The sequence below is a fragment of the Brachyistius frenatus genome, unplaced genomic scaffold (assembly GCF_029030835.1).
Source record: "Brachyistius frenatus isolate BFR_SWC_R1_liver_20210118 unplaced genomic scaffold, ASM2903083v1 Contig_66, whole genome shotgun sequence".
Taxonomy (NCBI): Eukaryota; Metazoa; Chordata; class Actinopteri; family Embiotocidae; genus Brachyistius; species Brachyistius frenatus.
The window spans coordinates 1,086,179-1,107,454 of NW_027210665.1; the positions used below are offsets into that span (position 1 = coordinate 1,086,179).

The 21,276-nt window shown below is 42.3% G+C and overlaps 2 protein-coding genes across 10 annotated transcripts in view; one reads left to right on the forward strand and one right to left on the reverse strand.

Annotated features, from left to right (window-relative positions):
- Positions 1–3,397: 3,397 nt before the first annotated feature.
- On the forward strand, positions 3,398–7,235 carry gpr18 (G protein-coupled receptor 18). The gene is made up of 3 exons (XM_069706935.1): positions 3,398–3,515; positions 4,241–4,290; positions 4,618–7,235. The coding sequence occupies exons 1-3, from the start codon at positions 3,477–3,479 to the stop codon at positions 5,633–5,635; spliced, it is 1,107 nt and encodes a 368-aa protein (XP_069563036.1). The 5' UTR covers positions 3,398–3,476; the 3' UTR covers positions 5,636–7,235.
- A 10,984-nt stretch (positions 7,236–18,219) lies between these two features.
- Positions 18,220–21,276, reverse strand: part of dachd (dachshund d) — a 94,134-nt gene continuing 91,077 nt past the window's right edge. For 8 of the 9 annotated variants that reach the window (XM_069706951.1, XM_069706948.1, XM_069706947.1 and 5 more), the window contains one exon: positions 18,220–19,920. In XM_069706951.1, coding sequence (XP_069563052.1) covers positions 19,883–19,920 — 38 coding nt within the window. In that variant the 3' untranslated portion in view covers positions 18,220–19,882. Of the gene's footprint in view, positions 19,921–20,889; positions 20,925–21,276 lie in introns of all 9 variants that reach the window. The other variant, XM_069706953.1, reaches the window with a different exon arrangement.

Sequence of the window (21,276 nt, forward strand, 5' to 3'; positions counted from 1 at the left end):
CCTCTGCAGGTCGTCCAGAATGCCGCAGCTCGACTGGTCTTTGACCTCCTAAATTCACTCCCACTACTCCGCTCCTCCTCCTCCTCCTCCTCCTCATCCTCCGCTCCCTTCACTGGTTACCAGTAGCCGCCCGCATCCGTTTCCAAACATTGGTACTTGCGTACCGTGCTGCGAACAGATCGGGTCCAGTCTACATCCAGGACATGGTCCAACCTTACACCCCAGCCCGTTCACTCCGCTCTGCATCTGCCAATCGGCTGGTCGCTCCCTCGCTGCGAGCTAAACCCTCTACAAAATCACGACTGTTTGCTGTCTTGGCTCCTAAATGGTGGAATGAGCTCCCCACCGACATCAGTACAGCGGAAACTCTGTACATCTTCCGCTGCAAACTAAAAACACACCTCTTCCGACTTTACCTTGAATAGTAGAACTTTAGTAGCGCTTAAAATGGCACTTACTGATAGCATTTTGTAGTTTGGCTATCTTGAAGAAAATTGTACTTTCTTAATTGTTGCTGCTCTGAATTTGTACCCTCATGGTTGAAATGCACTTATTGTAAGTCGCTTTGGATAAAAGCGTCAGCTAAATGAAATGTCATGTAACACCAAAGTCCTTGAATCTGTTGACAATGCTAAAAAGGAAAAACTTATGAGTAATTATTGTGTGATATTTTGTAGGTTGTGGAGTGTTAACAAGCATTTTCCAAATGTTATCAGTACCAAAGAAAATCAAATGTATCTATATATATATATATATATATATAAAATAAAGGTTGTCTGTCATTTTAGGCCTCTCTCTTCATCAGGTTAGGTCTATGTGAATGATTAAGCCTATTTGATTAATATTGTCACACAGATATTGTTCGCAGTCCGACATTGATGTTTACATTACAGCAGAAAGTAGAGTCAGTAGTGTCGATGCCTGATCGACTGTATGTTCATAGAGCTGAGTGTAGTTTCACCCAAAAAAAGAGGAACTGTGAAAGGTCAATATTAGTGAACCAAGCAGGGCTGTTTAAAAAAAAAAAAAAAAAAGTTTTTCTTTTTAAAGAACAGAAAATAATCTGAAGACAATGTTAAATAAACAAAGCGAGTGAACAGGCCGGGGGTGAAAAAAAAAAACGTAGAGAAAAGCTGATCAACCAGATTTCAAAAAGCAGAGACGGAAGATTGGGCGATGAACAGGCATGACAACGGACACAAATTAAAACAGACTGAGAAACAGGGCGCAGACACAGAAAGAATATATACAGCTGGGCTGATGGGGAACTGAGAGCAGACCTGCGTGGCAGGGAGAGACAGACAGACTGAGGACCTCTGGTGGGCGCAGGGAGTAACACAGGGATTAACAAGAAGACAGACACAGGTGACCACAGGTAGGTAGAGGGAGGAACATCAAGAAAAAACAAAACAACAGGTAAAACGGACATACTGAACCCCTGACAATATTTATTAGCATTTTAAACTCTTCATACGCTTTATTTTAGTTTTACTTGAAACACATTTCACACATATTATTGCCAACTGCTTATTCACACCTTTTTTTCATCTACAATCTGATCATCTTCGGGACAAAGAAAGACGAAAAGACAGAGAGGACAATGAAGAGGTGACAAAAGAGAGACAGAGAGGACAATAAAGAGGTGACAAAAGAGAGACAGAGAGACAAAGAGACAAATCGACAAATAAAAAGATGATTGAGATATGAATTTATGCTTTTCTATTCCATAAATGTGATTTACCCATTAGGAATATCCGTTCATCTTTCAGGATCACAGGAGGGCTGTTATAGAGAGAAATTTCAAAACGTTCACAAATGTTTATTACATGATCTACTAATGGAGAAATGCGATTTTGTGCAGAACAAATGCAGTTTTGTGTTGAAGTCTGTTCCCCCATTGAAATGTGCTTACAAGTCTTCCCAGCGCATCCTTTCCACAAGATCATTTTGCACCACTGTCTCTCTAAATATGTAAACAGAGTTTGAAAAACCTTACAGCAATTAAGGAATTTTTCACAGATGAAAATGATCAAATGTTTGTAGTACATTTATTTCTTAGCCGATATCAAGAAATACATTATTCTAACAATTATCATTAATGTACACAGACTGATAGTTGTGCAGTATTTCTTTTCTGCCTCTAGAGGACAGTGTGAAACAGGTAATACGGTGAAAAGAGCTTTTCACAGATAATCCACTTGAAATGTTGACCAGCACAATAAAAGAGGATCTATTCGTCTTTATAATGAATATTTTCATTTGACTTTTAAATGTTAAGATTTGCAGGATATGTATGGAGTATAAATTATATAGTTGAAGAGAGGGGATTAAAAAAAAAAACATTTGACGCTGTATAGATATCTAAATAGTAAGTATAATATAATGTTTATCATAAAGCATATATCATAGAGTGGAATACTTACTGAGGCAGCCACATGACAAGTATCAAAGAGAGGAAAATATCACACAGACTGTTGTCATAACAACATATTGTAATGAACACAAAGTACCATCTGGTATGAGATTTTTTAGACACATCAAGAGGACAAGCCGATAGATAATTATTTCCCAGGAATAAGAATTAGACTAAATGAGCAGCTTTCATATAAGAACTGTGCAATAAAAATCATGCACGAGCGTGTGAGTTTTGAATCAGAGCTGAGAAATCAACATTGTCAAATATGTGGCAACAGATTATGGAGGTCAAATCAAACACAAATGAGACGAGTTTTAAGCCGTGGGAAAGTACGCTGCCAGTTTCAAAATCTGTAACAGGAATGGAAAGAGGGCGATCAGGGGAAGAAGTTTTGATTGCACAATGTTCTTTAAAGCCAAATGTCCTAATTCATAGTTGTTACCAGCTCTCTCACACACACACACATATTAATCACACACATTAATCTGTATTCAATCCGGGTCCAGACTGACCTTGAGCGTTTCACCTGAGGTATGCGCTTTGCATCCATTAAGTCGATGTGGTGTAAAACCATCTCACAGCATCAGCGTGAAGTGTCTATTACCACCGTCTTATTTCCTGTTTATATGGCAACTGCCTCAACATCCTGTTTTTAATTACTTCTCTCCAGCAGCAGATGCTTCTCACAGCAACCTGCTGTGGATTACTCCCCTGAGAACTAATGTGCTGTGACAGACCCCACTTTTCCAATCAATAACTCGCCCTAAATCTGCCATCTCTCTGCCTGCCAAACACACTCCCACTTCTAATGGCACATCATTTTCTTTAAGGGGGTGTAATTGCAGACTGTGGAACGCTGTAGCCCTTTGTGTTCCAACTACGTAGATACTGTAAAGGAATCTAAAGTACAAAAATGCCTCACACAGGAAGTGATGGGGGCTTTACACTTCTCAGGCTCGCCACCGTTTCCATCACATTTTGAAAGAGCAGTCACTTCCCCGTTTTTTAGGCTGTCAGAGCCGAGGCTTCAGATAAATCGTCATGAAGTCCCTTTCACTTCATGAACCTGTTGGTGCAAGATGTTTGTCTGATTTCCGTGGTAAGTGCCGACTTTTACTGTCCAGGCGAAGCTACCTGATCTGTTACATGTTTAACTCGGGGAGGAGGGAGTAAAGCTGGCAGATGTGTTTTATAGCTATTTGCTGTACGTGTGTTTGACCTCTAAATGATTTAAATTACCTATTTGTTTTATTCGGCAGCTTTAAAGTCATTATTTCCCCCCCCCCTTTATTTTAAAAGGTATCCAATGATTAACATCACAATGGAGACAGTACAGTACCAAAAAAAAAGAAAAAAAAAGTGAATGCTGACATTTTAAACACTGAAGTCACATGATTTCTTATCAGGATACAGAATCAGTTTCTCTTTGATAAAAATACCTCACTTCCACATTTATTTTACTCTACCCATAGTGTACAGTTATTGCGTACGTTTGCTTTTGTTTTATTTGTTTGCTTGTTTGTACCTTCTTTTTTTAATATTGGAAAGGCACAACGAGACAGACGTGCTGTTTGTCTTCCTCTGTGTTTTTCACACTGCAGCTGCACAGTTTTTAAAAATAAGTATTCAAATTATCAAGCGGCAGGTTCTGCAAACTGTAAAATACAGATATTTAGAAGCAGCCGCTGGCCATTTCAACCACAATGTCTCAGCCCGAAACCTGATTGGTAAATATTTTCTGCCAAACACAGAGCCTTTGACTGTGCTGCGAGGAAAAATCACAGTTTCAAACATTTTTCTTATGTTTCTTTTTTGCTGTTTTAGATTTCACTCATGAAGACCAATGAAGGATTATTTACACATGATGTTCATACGTAAGTTACATTATCTGTTGCGCCTCATGACAGCGGACATCTGACAAATTACATCCGTTAAAACGGCGAGTAAAGAATTCGTCTTTAACTTTTCTGTGAAGGATTGTACGTTTCTGAGCTTCATGGAGTTGATCCGCTTTCAAAGAGACACAAATGGATCCCAAAATACCTTTTTTCTTAATATGGTCACGCTAAAAGCACAAGAGTTTTTCGACGTCACTGTTTTTGACACTGACGTCTTATGCTCAAATCATGAAAACACGTGGGATATAGCGACTAAAAAGTTCAAATTAGGGATTTATACTTACAGTTTTCTGTAATTTTCAGTATGGAGGTGGATCTAAACTCATCCAACATGTCGGTGGGCTCTGGTGGGAAGCTGGAGCAGGGGCCGGTGGAGTACCGCATTTCGGGCCTGATTTTCTACAGCGTGGTCTTCATCATAGGAGTCACTGTTAATCTCATTGCTTTATGGGTGTTTGCCCTGACCACCAAGAAGAGGAACTCCGTCACTGTCTACATGATAAACGTGGCGGCGGTCGACCTCACCTTCATCCTGCTGCTTCCTTTCAGGATGGTTTACCACCACCAGGACTACTGGCCCTTTGGAGATCTTTTCTGCCGCATCAGCGCGGCTCTCACCATCTTCTACCCCTGCATGGCTCTGTGGCTGTTCGCTCTGATCAGCGCCGACCGCTACATGGCCATCGTCCAGCCAAAGCACAGCAAGGAGCTGAGGAACGTGCCAAAGGCGGTGGTGGCCAATATAGGGGTGTGGGTCATGACTCTGGGAAGCACCGTACCGCTGCTCTTCTCTGATGAAGACCCCGATCGCATCTCCAACTTCACCACCTGCATCAAGATGCAGGACATCATCTACATGCGCCGCGACAACGCCGTCAACTTTGTGCGACTCGTCTTCTTCTTCCTGGTTCCTATATGTATAATGATCGGCTGCTATGTCGTCATTGTGGACAATCTGATCCACGGCCGCACCTCTAAACTCAAACCTAAAGTGAAGCAGAAGTCCATCCGGATCATCGTCACGCTGATCATCCAGGTGTTGGTGTGTTTCGTGCCTTTTCATGTGTGCTTGGTGCTCCGTTTGCTGGGGGACGGCAAAGATGGCGGGTTCAGCACGTGGGCCGTCATCACCACGTTCCTGATGAACCTCAGCACGGTCTTGGACATCATTCTGTACTACATCGTCTCCAAGCAGTTTCAGGACAGAGTGATCAGCGTGATTCTGTACAGGAACTATCTCCGGAGTGTGAGACGAAAGAGCCGGCACACACACACCGGCAGCACCAGATCAATGAGCAACCTGACCAGCGCAATGATATGAAACGCCACCCACCCCCTCAAACCGCCACTCCGCGCATCACACTGATACTGTGAAACACTGAATGCATCGCCGTGTACATAGTTCATTATCAGTAGGATCAAAACTTGCAATTAATTTTCAAGGTGTTTTTTTTTTGTTTTGTTTTTTTACACTCACAGTATGGGAGTGCTGCTGTTGTGGCAAAAAAACATCTGTGTTCGGAGCTGATTGACTCACCCATGAGACTTGAAATGTTTTCTGTGCATCTTTGCTCTGCTAGACAAAGCACGGGTGTGTGTGGGGCTCAGGTGCGATACGTGCAGGTGAGAAATAAGGCTTGCGCTCATTTAAAACACAGCCGACGGTATCTCACAAACACTGAAACTCTTGTCAGCCTTCTCGCTCTGTCAGCTGAGAACTATAAAGTAAAGGGCCCGACAGCCTGCGCGGTGGGGAAACCGACAGGAAACAAGGGTGGCTTATTTTGTTTGGTCGCAGCATTTCACTTTTAACTCTGCCTGTGCAGCCCCGCGCTTCCGCAGAGGCGAAGTGTGCAAATATAATAATAGCAGTGTTGCATGAAGCCATGCAGCTGTAGAGTTTTAAGCCCAAACACTTGATACAGGACATAATTCCAACACACACACACACACACACACACCACAACCGTCCCAGAGGCTGTTGTACATTTGTTGACCAGGTGATGGCAGCATGGCACAGCTAGAGCAACATCCACCTGCCAGAGCACGGCCACGCACTGCTTTCTTTACTTTTTGTAAAGTGGATCTTTCACGATTTCTATTGCTCCGCTTCAAGCTTCTTTATACTTTCTTGGTTTCCGTATTTTCAGTCCTTTCAGCCGGCTTGTTGCAGTTTTTTTAAAAAAAATTTCTGTCAAATAATTCGTCCACCTCAACAACACACAGAAGTTGTTAACGACAGTCGTACCAGCTTCCTCAACCAGGAATCAGTCTAAAGTGTGTTTATGGTGCAATGTGAATGGTATTGATTGGATGTTAAATGATTCAGTCGCTTGGAGTGCATTTACTGTAACATGCGCATGAGATGTCAGGGAGGCTATTTTCGAGATTCAGAGCAACCTTAAAGCTTAAAAGAGAAAACCTTTTTTTTTTCTTTTCTGTGAGGCGGTGCTTCAATGTCAGGTCTCTGCTGCGGGTACAAGCGCCACAATGCAATTTATTCTCAATTTATTCCTCAAACGACAGACAAGAAATGAGTTAGAACTGAATGTCTGACAGTTGTGTCTCTGTGCAGAAGAGGCTTTAAATGAAGGAAGGAAAAAAACACACAAAAAAAACAACAGTCATGTTTGAAAGTGATGCTTTTGATAGGTGTCCTGCACCAACATCATCCAAGCTAAGAATTGATCTGGTGCCGCCAATTGTTAAAGTAATTGAGTTATTGTGTCTGTCACAGCATCACAATCTTAAGTGCATTAGTCAGTGAGTCAGTGTAGCTCGGTAACTGTGTAGTGTCTCTTTCAATTAGACAGACAAGGCACCCGCTGGTGTAACCACATGTACCGCAGCGATTCTCAGAACAGGTATTTTATGGGTGATCAGTTGGAAAAACAACAAAATAAACTGCATTATAATGAGAATTTCCTTCAAAAGATGTTCATTTTTGCTCACTTGTAATAAATTGAAGTCAGCTCATGCCCACTTAACATCCACACTGTGTTAATGTAACCCAGTGGTAAAAGCATAAAGTGTAATGAGTGTTTGGCTGACCTGTACAGTGTTCACAGGTGAAGAGGTGGCCACTCTGTATGATATAAAGGGGATAGATTTACACTGCGCTAAATAACACCAGGCAGACTACAAGATTTCCATCTCACATGGAATTCTGGGAACTGCAGTCCATCACATGGTGATAGGTTTATTGGCCGCTGGACTGCATGTGGATTTATAACCGAGAGGTCGGAGGTCAAATGAAACATCAGAGGGTCGTCTATCTGTCCCACCTGTTAGACATCAAAGAAAACCCAGCCCCACTGCTCACAGCAACTGGCATTTAAAACAATTAAGTTTCCTGTCAAGTCCCTGTGATGAATTATCCGGAAGCTTTACCCGCTGTAATTCTAAATCTTCCCAACAAGTGCCTTTGTTGTAGAGAAATTAATGAAAACAAGATTGTCTTTCATAGGAGCTGATCTAACAGCGCGACAGCCAGCTGCTCTTCTTTGGGAATAAAAACAGTCAGCACTAAACACAGCTCGCACCAAATACTTTTTTTTTCCACCACTCGTGTGGAAAACAAATCAGGCGGCGGGCGCAGTGGCCATCTGTTTTGTTATTTGATATGTGTGAATACATGTTGTAATGACTTTGTTTGTGAATCACTCTGCGCGGCAGAACACACGAGAGCTCTCGAAGTGCTGGAGTGTTCAAAGCTAATCATATAATTGGACACAATAGTCGATGACAAATGGAGACGCTTGGAGCCAGCCAGCTGGGGAAGTGAATATGTAATCATTGTAAAATCATATCATTTTTGCATATTTGAAGACAGCTTAATAGAGTTTGCGTGTCAGCACGCCATCAAATGATGATCAGAGACAGCGTTGCTGTATTTGTTTTCCAAATCGTGGCGCGATCATGATTAAAAGTGTTTCTCAAGAGTTTGTGTCCTAAATGTTCATTTGCGTTACATTATTTTAAGGAATGCTGAAGACAATTTGGAGCAAATGAATAAAAAAAAAAAAAAAAAGAGAGACTGATACAGAAGTAAACAGCCTACGGCAGCGAACCAGGGGTGCTTCTGGTCCAGGAGGTCCTGCTCCAGTTGCCAAAGGATTTATATGGAAACATAGCGGAGAAACTTATCTAATTTAACAGACACAAATTACAGTTGAACAAAAATGTGCGTCCACACATTGTAACACCTGACCGCTATGTGTTGCAACGGAGAGTAAAACAAGTTAGCAAACAGTACTGACACCGTTTCGCCGCCACCCCGGCGTGTTCTCGTTATCTGTTGGCATCAGAGATACGCACCATGACTACCCACATTAAAGAAGGAGGTCATGTGACGGAGAAGGAAGACGCTGCCTTCGATATTAACGTGGTGAATTTGGGTCTGGCAGCACCATCTCATAAAATTTTGAATATTCTGAAAGCTCATGAGTTGTGATCTGTTTGCCGACATTTTCAAAAATGGCTGAGGCCACATAAGTTGATTTTTCATCGGGTGGTAAGCTAATATATTCTAATTTAATGCTTATGGAGTTTTTCTCTGTACTTTGATTACACATGAGGAAAATGTTGATTTTCCCAAACGCCTAATCATTTCCGTCTGTCGTTACACCTTTACATGTCCTGCATTATTTTACCCACCTGCTAGCTTGCTGAATTTGTTAGCCTCCGTGGCTTCTAGACGCCGACATAAACGCCTTTTGGATAATGTGAAAGAATATTCCTTCCTCGTCTGTATCATCAGGTCTGAAGGCAAAATATTTCCAAACTAAACTCCTCTCTCAGATCGGCTGCCTGCCTGCAAGTCCTGCTGCTTGTATCATGAGAGTTGTGCACTATGACGTCACGTTAAAGCATCTGTGTTACTTTAAAATAAAAAAAAAAAATGGAGCGTACGTTTCCCTCTTACAGCGGTCTATCTTAACAATTCAAATACAAGACAAGCAGCTATTAAAAATATATTTTTAGCCATTTCTAAAATCCTTTGTTTTTTAAGTTAAAAAATAAATAAAATTGGAAACTGTTGCAAATTTGGTTTGCTGCCCGTGCGCGTTGTTTGGATGCAGAATATTGGCCAGCGAGAATTTCACCTTTTCGTGACATTTATTTGTAATTTATTTAATGTGTAAAGTCTGGTGTTCGTGCCCGTGACAAGGCAGCAAAGAGCAATTCGGATTTCTTTTAAGTAAGTTAAGTAACTTCATTTTAATGTAAAGTATTTAACCTAACATATGCAAAGAAACATAAGGAATGTGACTTTGAATCCAAACTGGAATCTCTTCTTAACTCTGACGGGCTCGTTGGCACCTCAAACAGCAGTACTGGTCGGCACCCTGGGATGAGAACAGTTTGGCCACTTCAAGTAACAGTTGTACGAATGCAAACTTCCAAACCAACCTAAAACATTGACTAATAAATTGTATGGAAAAAAAAATATGATAACCACTGTGTTAAATAATGTCCCCTTTCAATTGAAACGAACAGCACAAACTGGATACGCCGCAGTTTGGTTTGAAGCACTGATCTCTACACTTTTACTATACCATTAGTCTTCATATTGTTCCCATTAGAGAGCACAAGGACATGAAAGAGAGCCTATAATGTTATATAGATACTGTACACATCCAGCCTCAGCTGGGCCTCCTAGTCTACTGTACGGCATTAGCAGCAAGCAGCTGCCTGCATTTACATCATTTAGCGTTTCTCTCAGGGCACTTAAACACACTGAACCTCTCCCATGGTAAACTTTACAATAGGATGTTGAAGGATACTTCTGGACTGCTGTAGGAAATGAGAGGCACATGTGCGTGGATGTAGCGGTGCAACAGTGGGTTCCCCCCTGTGATGCTGAGCTTAAGGGCTGCACAATGAGACTAATGGATTCCTTTTGCGGACAAAACTAGGTTAAGCACATGGGCTATTGTTTTTATCTGTGGTAGATGGTACAATGATATCTTATGGACAGTAGAAACTGTGTGAGGTATTCCTTTAGTACGCATATTTAGCAAGGATTGCCTTTCAGAGGTAATCTTTTCCTCTGGCAACCGCAATCTACTTCGACTTTGTCTTTTGTCTCCATTAAAAGGAGATAATCTACTGCAAGAGTTCCAAATGCTGCTAAACTGACTGCAATTGACCCTGTATTTAGCAGAGAACAGCAGAGGAAATGTATGGCCTTGATTGCAGCTGTGTGTCTATTTTAGCAGATTGTTGTATTGCTGATTCACACACACACACACACACACACACACACACACACACACACACACACACACACACACACACACACACACACACACACACACACACACACACACACACACACACACACACACACACAGCCAGCCACCATTAGCACGTATGAATAATGTAAGGCCTTCATCTCTCTTTGTTTTTTTTGTTGCCAACTCTGTGCTCAGCTAAGTGCCTGTATGGAAACCTTGGCCTCCTCCTTGTCAGGTTCTCAATAGATCGGTTTAAGATTTATTTTGAGTTTGGAAAGCAGCATGTGCTCGACAGCGTTTCTGCTCATTGCATGTGGGAATATCTTCAATTGTATCATGCGAAGTGGAATAGGTGCTCCGGTGGGGACTGTGTCATGTTGGGTTAATATTTAATCCGGTCTCACTTTAGTTTCCTCCCGATCCACGGCATTTTGGGGAGCAGAATGAGAAAGCAACATTACGAGACGGATGAGGAGACGTGAATAAAGACGTGGCCTCACTCGGGATTTAGTGTTGTAAAAAGCTCGTGAAGACGCCGTCAATGAGATTCCACTTGTGTGTGTCTCTTTTGCTCGGCAGAGGCCGAGGCCACAGTGCAGGCGCTCCCTTGAACAGCGAGCCGTATTATGGCAGCTAATGCTAATGCACTTATTTCAGCCCATGTGCATCTAAAGAGGGCTGACTGACAAATTTTATGTACAAGCACGTATAGAGAGGAATAGTTGTGTGTGTGTGTGTGTGTGTGTGTGTGTGCAAAAGAGAAACAGAATGAGAGAAGAAGAGCGAGAGAGGCCTTTCACTTCCTCTGTGTGCACATCACGTCTCCACTCCCTGAGCTCAATTACAGGATTGATACTCAGAGAGGAAACTTCATCATGTCGTACAGATGTCTTCACTGGGAGAAAAGAGGGAGACGATGCATGTTGTCATTTAACGTGACATGGTCTGCGTTCATTCAAAACAAACAAAATGAGAAACAGTTGGACGATAGATTTCATTATAGGTTAATAATAAATATAGAGCACCGGCGGAGAGTGGAAACTCACGGAAGGAAGACCGGAGTCGACTTACTGATGGGAGAATGAACCGGAGGGATGGAGAATTTAACAATTCTGCTGAGTGAATTAATCTAAAACAATAACTTTTAAACAATAATACTCTTTCAGTGAGCCATTCAGCTCCATCATAGTAAACATTTTTTTATAACCCAGACAGCTCTATAAAGTGCTTTAGGCATCATTGGGCACAACCGTCATTAGTCAGTGCCTGCGTGTAAATCTGAATAAAACCACAGTGCCAGTGATGCTGCGCAGACAGCAGACGAGCCCGTATCCATTCTACACTGTTTCGTTTCAAACGTGACACAAGCGGAGAACACACTCCACAACAATGGCCGTGTTTTGCTTTAATTTGATTAGGTTTTGTCTCAGCAAATGCCAAGTCCTGTTTTGCCTCAAGAACATATCTCTTAATCACGTTCCATCCAGGCTGTGTCTTTCATCTAAATCTCACAGCCGTGGCTCACACCCAACTGTATTTCGCTGAAAGGTAGAAAAAAAAAAAAAAAAAAAAAAAAAGCGCACACACACACACACACACACACACACACACACACACACACACACACACACACACACACACACACACACACACACACACACACACACACACACACACACACACACACACACACACACACACACGCCAGCACGCACGCATCCAACAAGGGGGAATACAATGACAAAAGCCTAGCTCTCATCTCTGTCATATAAAGTGATGTTTTGTGTTTAGCTGTGTGCAATAGAGGTGTGTGCGTGTGCGTGTGTGCGTGTGTGTGTGTGTGTGTGTGTGTGTGTGTGTGTGTGTGTGTGTGTGTGTGTGTCTGCAGGGCTCAGATCCATGTTGTTTGGTTTGCTTCTCCATTAAGAGAGCTGTAAAGGAGAGGGAACAGATGGCTGCTGGCCCGCTCTGTCCTGCATCCTCTCACAACTGCCACACTTCCTGTGCGTCCATTAATCTTCTCTCACTAGTCCTGCAGCACAACTTTATTAAAACAACTCAGGAGAGAGCGAACAACAAGCCCGCACAGCTGTCAGGAGCAAAAGACAGAACCATTCGTCCACAGAAGAACGGCCTCGGATTCCGAGACGCATCTGTAAAACAGCTCAAGTAGAAGCTGGTTGGCTTTTTGAGGCGGGCACGGCAAAGCGCTCGCTGTAGTAGAGGCACAATAAATGCTCATTAGAAAGCAGCTGGAAGTGCCGTTGCTGCAGAGTTCATAGGCGCAGTTTGTCAAACTTAAACATGTGAGCTCCCTGCCTACTGTATTCCTCCCGCTCCAGAAGCTTGTGGGAAACGCTGCGTAATAGTAAAGTTTGACCTGAGTAATGGCTTTGACTGCGGAGGATCCCATAAACACTAAATCTACTATTAGTCTGCTTGTTAAACATCCTGCTGGACTTCTTAATGCGATTATACATACCGGTTGGATTAAAAAAAAAAAAAAACTGTTAGAGGAAAATCCGACGTGATGCCATAATGACACGAGGCCGAAAATTTGTTGCCCTGCCTGATTGGTTCTCACGGGAGGAAATATGTTTAGGCGGCCGGTGCAAATTTACATGTCAAGCTCTGCCCTGACAAACACTCTGAGAACGTAACTCCATTTGGTCGAGCGCTCTGTGTCCATAACAGTCAGTGGGTAAATTGAAAAATCAATTCCAATTTAAATTATTGGAATAAAGAACTCCAGGAGCCCGGGATAAAAAAAAATAAATAAATAAAAGAAGACCTTCTTCTTCTAGATCCCCTTTAATTGGAAAGTCATTTCTTCAGGGTATTCTAATGGTTCTGAGGGAAGATTGCAAAATAAAGTTGATGAGCTGGGTGGCGGCGGCGGCGGCGACGGCGGGTTAATAGCGTGTGCTCGTGTTTGTGTGTGTTCTACTGACCCTGTGTGTTTTCTTTGCTCTCCAACGCAACACTCAGTCTTCCCCTCCCTCATGACAGAGGCACCAAATGAAGACTAATCCAGTGGGCTCACACGCACTCAGACACACACTCCCTCACGCCTGTGGTCACTCGGCTCATCCATCTGCTATCTGGGGGGAGTGTCGGGAGGGGTGGGGGGGGGCTCTCGGGTCAAACTAAATTAACCATCCCTCGCTCACAATTGTAAAAATGTAATTGACTTAATATAACCAACCCTGGCGATTTGGATGCTCTGGCTGGGAGTAATTTCGCAAAAGCTTGCAGACGCCACTTCAGATTGCGAAGCGGCTTCAAAGTCGAATGTTGCGTTGATGCATCAGGGCGTGTGAGTTGCTGCTTCAAAATCCTAAAGTATCTGCAGGATTATTATGAGAGCAATGTCGGAAACTTCTATAGAAACATTTATTTTGTTGGCATTTATCCTTTAATTATTTACCCCCCCACACACACACACACACTTTTTACATTTACCGAGATAACAGGCAAACAATTGAACGGTAGTTTTAAACATTGCCTTCAAAATCTTCTTGTTTCTTGGTATGAATGAGATGAAGAGGCTACAATCAGTTCTTTCTTTCAACAGTGGATCTCGTGGTCGCTGGTACGTCTACCGGCTTTCAGTAATGAACCCACGCAGAGCTGTCGTCCATCTCATGCACACACTGCAGTTCTACTCACTTCTACTGAGCTGGCATCTTTCATTCATGGTTTACTGGGGGTTTCCCCGCCTGCAACCTCGCTGGTTTGGTTCAGTCTCGCAGCTCTGTAAGGGGCATCCTCACTTAGAAGTGGGGGCGACCAAAAGAACGGAGCTAAAAGAGAGTAAATATTGGACGTGTTTGGTGGAAAGACAAACAACCTTGAATCACTGCTAGTGTAGCTGTTAAAAGTTCCCTATGTCAATCTAAAAAGTGATAATATGTCAATGTTTTTGCCAAATCAATCAATCAAACAGCTCTTTTGAAGCCTCGCGTTCGTTATTTTGGCCGTCGCCATTTTGCGATGGCGGAGCCCGAAGTGACGAAGCAACGGGTGGATCTGACTCGGTCTCCGAGGACACTACGCCCCACCCATCTGGCGCGGAAACCTGACTACGCCACAGTCCTGTCAATCAAACGGACACGCACGCCTTTTGAGGCCTAATATCTAAATAATGATGGGATTATTTTTTGATGGACCGCCTGAAAACGAATAAGAAGGAGTGACTTCAGCGGATAACACTTTTATGACCTGCGGAGAAAATGTATTGACTTTGTATATCATGAGACAAGTTGAATTTGAGCCCTTGTGACCAGAGCCTTTTTGCAGCCGGCCCCTGGTGGCCCTGGGTGGTATTGCACTTTAAGGCACTTCTGCCTCATTTTCCAGACCCTGACGCTACGTCCACTTTTATAGAGAGCCTATGGTTTTTGCCTGTGCACGAAACTTTGCCTGTAACCGCAATTAAAAGGCAGACTGGAGTGATGTGTCTTTCTCCTTAAAGTCTTTCTGCAGTGATTAAATGCTGGTCAGAATTATATATAGATTATTAAATGTCCATCAGGGCATTAGATAACCTATATAGAAGTTAGTGCAAAGACCCTTATCACCTTCATCATTCCAGCTGTTAAACCATTATCACTTCAACTGGCATGTCACCTCCACCTCCCTCCACAGGGATGAATTGTGCCTGTATAAAAAAGAAAAAAAAAATGTAATTGTCTATTATATCAAAAGGGTTTCATACTCCATCCAGTCTGGTGTAAATCCCTCCTCGTTTTGTTCAGCCTTTCTCATGCCAACCTGGTCTGAGACCTTTCTCCGTCGCCTTGTTGACATTAAAGAAGCGCCGTGCGGAGACATTTCCATTCAAGAAACTTGTTGACACAGTTATCAGACATCAAAGCGCCTCGTGTCATTTTGAAAAGGCCTTATGAGAGTAATGGAGATGTTAAAGGGCGTGTTGGCCCCAAATATCACAAAAAGGATGAAGAGGATATGAACACGCTTTGACTGAAAGGAGGGAGAGCATGATAAAAAAAAAAACACTGAAATACATTCTCTAGAGAAGGAGGTGGGGGAGTGGGGAGAGAGGGGGGGGGTGCTCGGCTCCATTTCCGCCTAAGAAGCGCAGAGTTAAAAGGTGGCCCCTGTACAAATGAAACTCAATTTCACGCCACATTATCCCTCCCTGTTCTCTTTCCTGGCTTTCATTTTCATTAAGACCAGAGACAATCATAAATTAATAATTACTGCCGAATGTCTAAGCGCAGGCCGCAGTCCTATAGCCCTCCTCGCGCCTCTGTGGTCTTCCATGTTCATGCTTGCAAAATGTTAATTTAGGTAATGTGGCCTGGCCCTTGTCAGATAAAACTGTTGTGTAGTTTCGCTAATACATAATGGTCTATCTGATTAGGTGACATTAGTCCTATCTATCAGACGATCAGCCTGCACCTTCCTAATGTCTCTCAACAGACTCAGGGCACCACGAGACGTGCACTATTACTGCTTTCACTAAACGGTCACCTCCTGGTCGTCGTGACGAGCGAGGAATTAGCTCAGGTGGGGTTAACAATGCAGCTGAAATTATGCTGGCGTATAAATGCAACTTCACGTCGCTCTTGTGAAACTTTTTCCATCCTTTAAGTGTTAACATTTTTTTTTTTTTTCCCCTTTTCTTTCAAGATCTGTCAGGCGACAACACAACAACACCAAATTGTGCAATGTGACATTAGGCGAACCAAAAGGAGGCGGGGTCATGCGGAATAATCACGTCTGGATGATGTCTTCATGAGCACGTCTCCACGTCAAGCCATGTAAATAAAACACACCGCTCACACAGGCTTTCATTGCCTTGAATATACAATCAGCAATGTGCTCTCCACACTACAGTGAAGTGAAATGCAACAACACATCTATAATGCACATTTGGTATTTAAAGTCTTCGTGCCTCATGGTCATATTTGTACTGAATTTAATTTATTACAAAATGTGCAGTGATATGAAACATGTAGCTGCAGGGCCTCTGCTCTCAGACGCCACTGCAGGAAAAAAAAAAAAAAAGGCATCAGATAGAGAAATAAACAGAGTATCTGAGGAACAGCAGTGAGCGGCCCTCGTCTCACGAGCTCATTGGAGGTGAGCCGAGTGGATGTTTCACCAAAGAAGAAGGAACGATCGAGTCATTAAACGCACAAAGTGGACGTGATGTCAGAGTTTCTTTCACTCCAGAGCGAGTTTAAGTTTGGAGTGGACCAGCGACAGTCAGCCTGAACTCCACGAGAAGCACGGTCTCATGATTGATTGCCCATTGTGTGTCATATTGTTCTTTCAAGGTTGATTGAAACTTTAACCTCATTTTTAATAACGAGAGGAAAAGCTTGAAATATTTCAGGGCCTTGAATTTTTACAATGCAGCATTGAATTATGCAGCAATCAGTCAATTATTCATCTGTGTGGCTGTGCTACGGCCACGCTTTAAAAAGCATGCAAAATGGGAACGGGCCAAGCATGCTGTGTCAACACATTTCACTCAGAATTGCTTACTCGAGAAATTTGTCTCTCAATGTCGATTTCATATTTTTCCTCCGTGCGTTTTAAGAGCTGTACCTGCTACATTTGATCTGAAATGATCCCTGTAGATTACTATTGTGTCTCGAAAACAAAACAAAAAAACAAATAAGGCCACTCAAGAAAAGTCAATAAAAATAAAGACAAATGGGTGAAAACATGTCAATTGCTCACAGCGTAGAAATGAGAAATAAATGCAGCGTGAATGTACCGACTTCAAAATGTCCTGACAGCTCTCTTAAAGCCTGAGTGTTTATATGAAATGGATATTATAATGCAGGACCCTTCAGCGTGTTCAACTGGTTACATACGTGTTGTTTATTTTATGGTCATATATTGTGAATTAGTGTCATACACGTAAAAGTACACATGAAATAATTTATTTACAGTGAGCTTGGTCACACCCTCATTTACATATTTTATCTAGGGTTAGCCTATGCATTTAAAAAACACACACACACAGACACACACACACACACACACTCACACATGCAGGTCAAAACGCACACACACACACACACACACACACACACACACACACACACACACACACACACACACACACACACACACACACACACACACACACACACACACACACACACACACACACACACACACACACACTCGCATCTGCACTCAGTGAGAAGAAAAGAAAACAAGATATTCGCATCATTTGATTATGCATACATGTTTTTTTGTTTTTTTTTACTGCTATACAAAGCGAAGAACAATATGCTCATTCATGTTTCTACAGTACAGTATACCTGTATGTTGTTTTTTTTAGGCCGTACATAATACATAGAAAAAGGGTTAAGAGACCGAGGGCTGATTGTAAATGTCTCAAAAAACGAATACACCAAAAACACAACAAAGATTCAGAATCGCAAAGAAACCGGCTGCTTCCCCCCCCCCCTCCCCCCTCTTCCCTCCCTCAGACACGTGTCTACGATGAGCGCCTCTGCGTTCGGCTGGCTCAGCTGCGATGATCTACACGTGCGTGCGTGTGCGTGTGCGTGCGCGTGAGCGGTATCTGTATCTGGAATGTTAAACGTCGCCGTCAAAAACCGGCACAGAGCAGCGTCCACGACACCTCAGGGGGGGGCAACATAGTTAACTCGCATGGTTTATCATCAACATGTTAACTTTATTTGAATTTGAAGTACAATGAAGAGATGATTCGAGAAGCTATATAAGTTATCAGTGACAACAGACCTAGACACTCCATTGAGAACCAAAAGAACAAACACATCGTGAACATGGGACCACTTCCTCCTCCGCCTCTCCTTGATTGTAACACATAAGGTCGAAACTGGTTTTGCAGTTGAAGGACTGACATCAGCTTATGTCTGGAGAATATACACGGGGGTGTTTCAGCAACAAGTCAAAAGTCTTTAGGGAAAGTGACAGGAAAATTAGAACTTAGGAGTATTTTTTTTTTTTTTTTCCCTTTTCTCATCAGGTAACAATGAAACACTCTAAAAATGAAACAAAGTGTAAGTGTGTACGTTAAACGGGGATGTCAATAAATGGCGTTTCGTTTGGAAAAGTTGCATCATGACTGATTGTTTCTCAAGCTGACACGTGATAGTAATAATTTGACCGAATATTTTTTCTTTTCTAAAAAAAGCATTGAGAGGTGCTGATTTCTGAGTGTGTCTCATGACAAAAAATGTACAGTAAATTCCAAGAAATATTACCTCTGTTACAAAGATTACAGTACTATTTGACAGCAAAAGTCTTCATTTTGAAAGTGAAATGTTTGTTAATTATGTTTTCAAAATCATCCGGGCTCGAGTGAAGTCAACCCGAGTATTTGTTCAGCACAATATAGGATTTATTAAATATCATAATTCCAGGACAAACATTTACATGCCTGCATGCTTTCTCACCAAAATGGCAGCTATAGGAAAGAATGATGGCTCAGAGATAGAACAAAACAAAAACTGTAGGTTTATATAAATGGTGGTATTGTTTGCCTAATAGCTCTACTGCATACACAATACCTCTTAACGTTATATACACATACCTTATCAATCCACTCGGGTTCAATAGAGTGAGTTTTCCTATCATTATCATCAGATCTTGTATATACAACAAATGGTAAAAAGGAAACTTGATTGTATTATCATCTAATTTAGAAAACATGAAAATCACTCGTCTCTTTTGATGAACACATGGATAGATTCACATTTTCTTTCTTTTTTTTGTTTGTTTGTTGCCGTCGTTGTTGATGTTTTCCACAAGGTTCATCTCCACGTGTCGCTTTTAGCTTCTCAAAATTCAATTTGAAATACAAAACAAAAAAACTTCAGTCGAATTTCTTTTTCGAAGCTTTTCTCGCTGGCTGAGATACAGTATAAAAATCTTCAGTGCTGTGAATTTCTGAGTTATTACCAACAATGTACCGCGGGTACATTTTTTTTTACTGTGCTCAATATATATGTTTATCCTTCACATCAGCCAACCTCCTATGTCAAAACCTGCTTTTTCAAATTATTTCCCGTTGGCATCGGTGACGGAAAAAGACTCGTTACTCTACATTCAGACTCAACCTCCTCCAGCATTTTGGGTGAACACAGCATTTCCATTGAACTCCTGCAAGCAGCTTGACTTCTCTCCACTACTAAATCAGCCTGGATAAGGGCTCTTGAGAATCTTCATGGGTTTTCTTTTCTTTCTTTCTTTCTTTCTTTCTTTCTTTCTTTCTTTCTTTCTTTCTTTCTTTCTTTTTTTTTTTTTTATTTATGAAATTTTTGTTTTATTTCCTCCAGCTCCTCACGGCCTTATCAGTACATCACTGTGGTTTTCAGGAACAGTCTTCCATCTGCAACAGAGGACACACAGGAGCCAAAGATTAGCCAACAGCGAACATCCTGCTGACGCAAATGCACTATTCAGGATGTGATTGTTGATGAAACGTAACTTTGAAATGTTGCCCCCAAGTCTTTTCGATTTCAACGGCGTTACTGTGAATTGATAAACTGATTTCAGGATAAGACAAAGTTAGCAGCCGTGACGAACGCGATTAAAGTGCCACGTAGAGTCGCTCACTTCAAAAAACTTGGTGGAGTCGAGGAGGGGGAAGAAAAAAAAGAAAAGAAAAAGCGCCACAAATTCCAAGTGGTTTTATGTCTTTAAGATCATGTACAGTGCATCAGTCCGGATGTACAAACATAATTACACCGCCACATGCATATTTCATTACCAACAAAGCATACAATGTAAAAGCAGCTCTGATAACTGCACTCCAGGCATGAGAAGTGGATGCCACACATGTTTAAGACATCTCCACTGATATGCTTGTTTGAACACAATACTGCACTCACGATGTAAAGCGCTCTCTAAGTGACGTCTCCTGCATGGAAATGGTGTTTATTGAGAACGGCAGACATTCCTTTGCTGCGCTATCTGCAGACACCTCCAACCTAACGAGCTCTGTCCATTTCCAGCGAACACTCTTGTCTGAGTGTTCGCCTGAGCGAGCAGCGCTGCCTCCGCCGCTGAGCTGGTAAAAGCATCTGTTAGGCACCGCTCAGGAGCGTGTTTGACGTTTATTACCTCCACATTTCCTCTGCCGGCTGAACGCTACAGTAATGCCTTTAAGAAGCACACCTCTCTATGGCAGCACGCCTAAATAATTCAGCGTTAAAGAGAGACGCACACAAAGACATTTAGCAGCGCGAGTTGTTGGACATGACACGAGCCGGGCAGGACATCAGAGACGGCGCTCCACCGCTGGGCTGCAGAGTCATGGAGAACACACCTGGTTACGATGTCTTAAGAGTGCTTTTACCTCTGCTGGGAGCCATCTCAGCGTCAGGTTACTGTCTATAATTAAAGACACATTTTTTTTTTTGATATCAATTTATAATCAATACTCATTACATTATCAACAATTAATCAATTAGTCCTGTTCTCTTTTTTAAGCTGTGTTTTAATGTATTGAGCACAGAGAGTGGAGACAACAAAAGGGTGTTGTGTGTGTGTGTACAGTGTGTGTGTGTGTGTGTGTGTATACAGTGTGTGTGGGGGAGGGAGGTGGGGTGTACAAACACACAGGCTAATTACCCAGCGCTGCCGTAGGTCTCGAAGGCATTGCACTCTGGCTGCCTCTATTCAAGCAACAACCACTGAGTTCTGTGTAAAAGTCATTACAGCGATACCAAAGGAGAGCGACGGG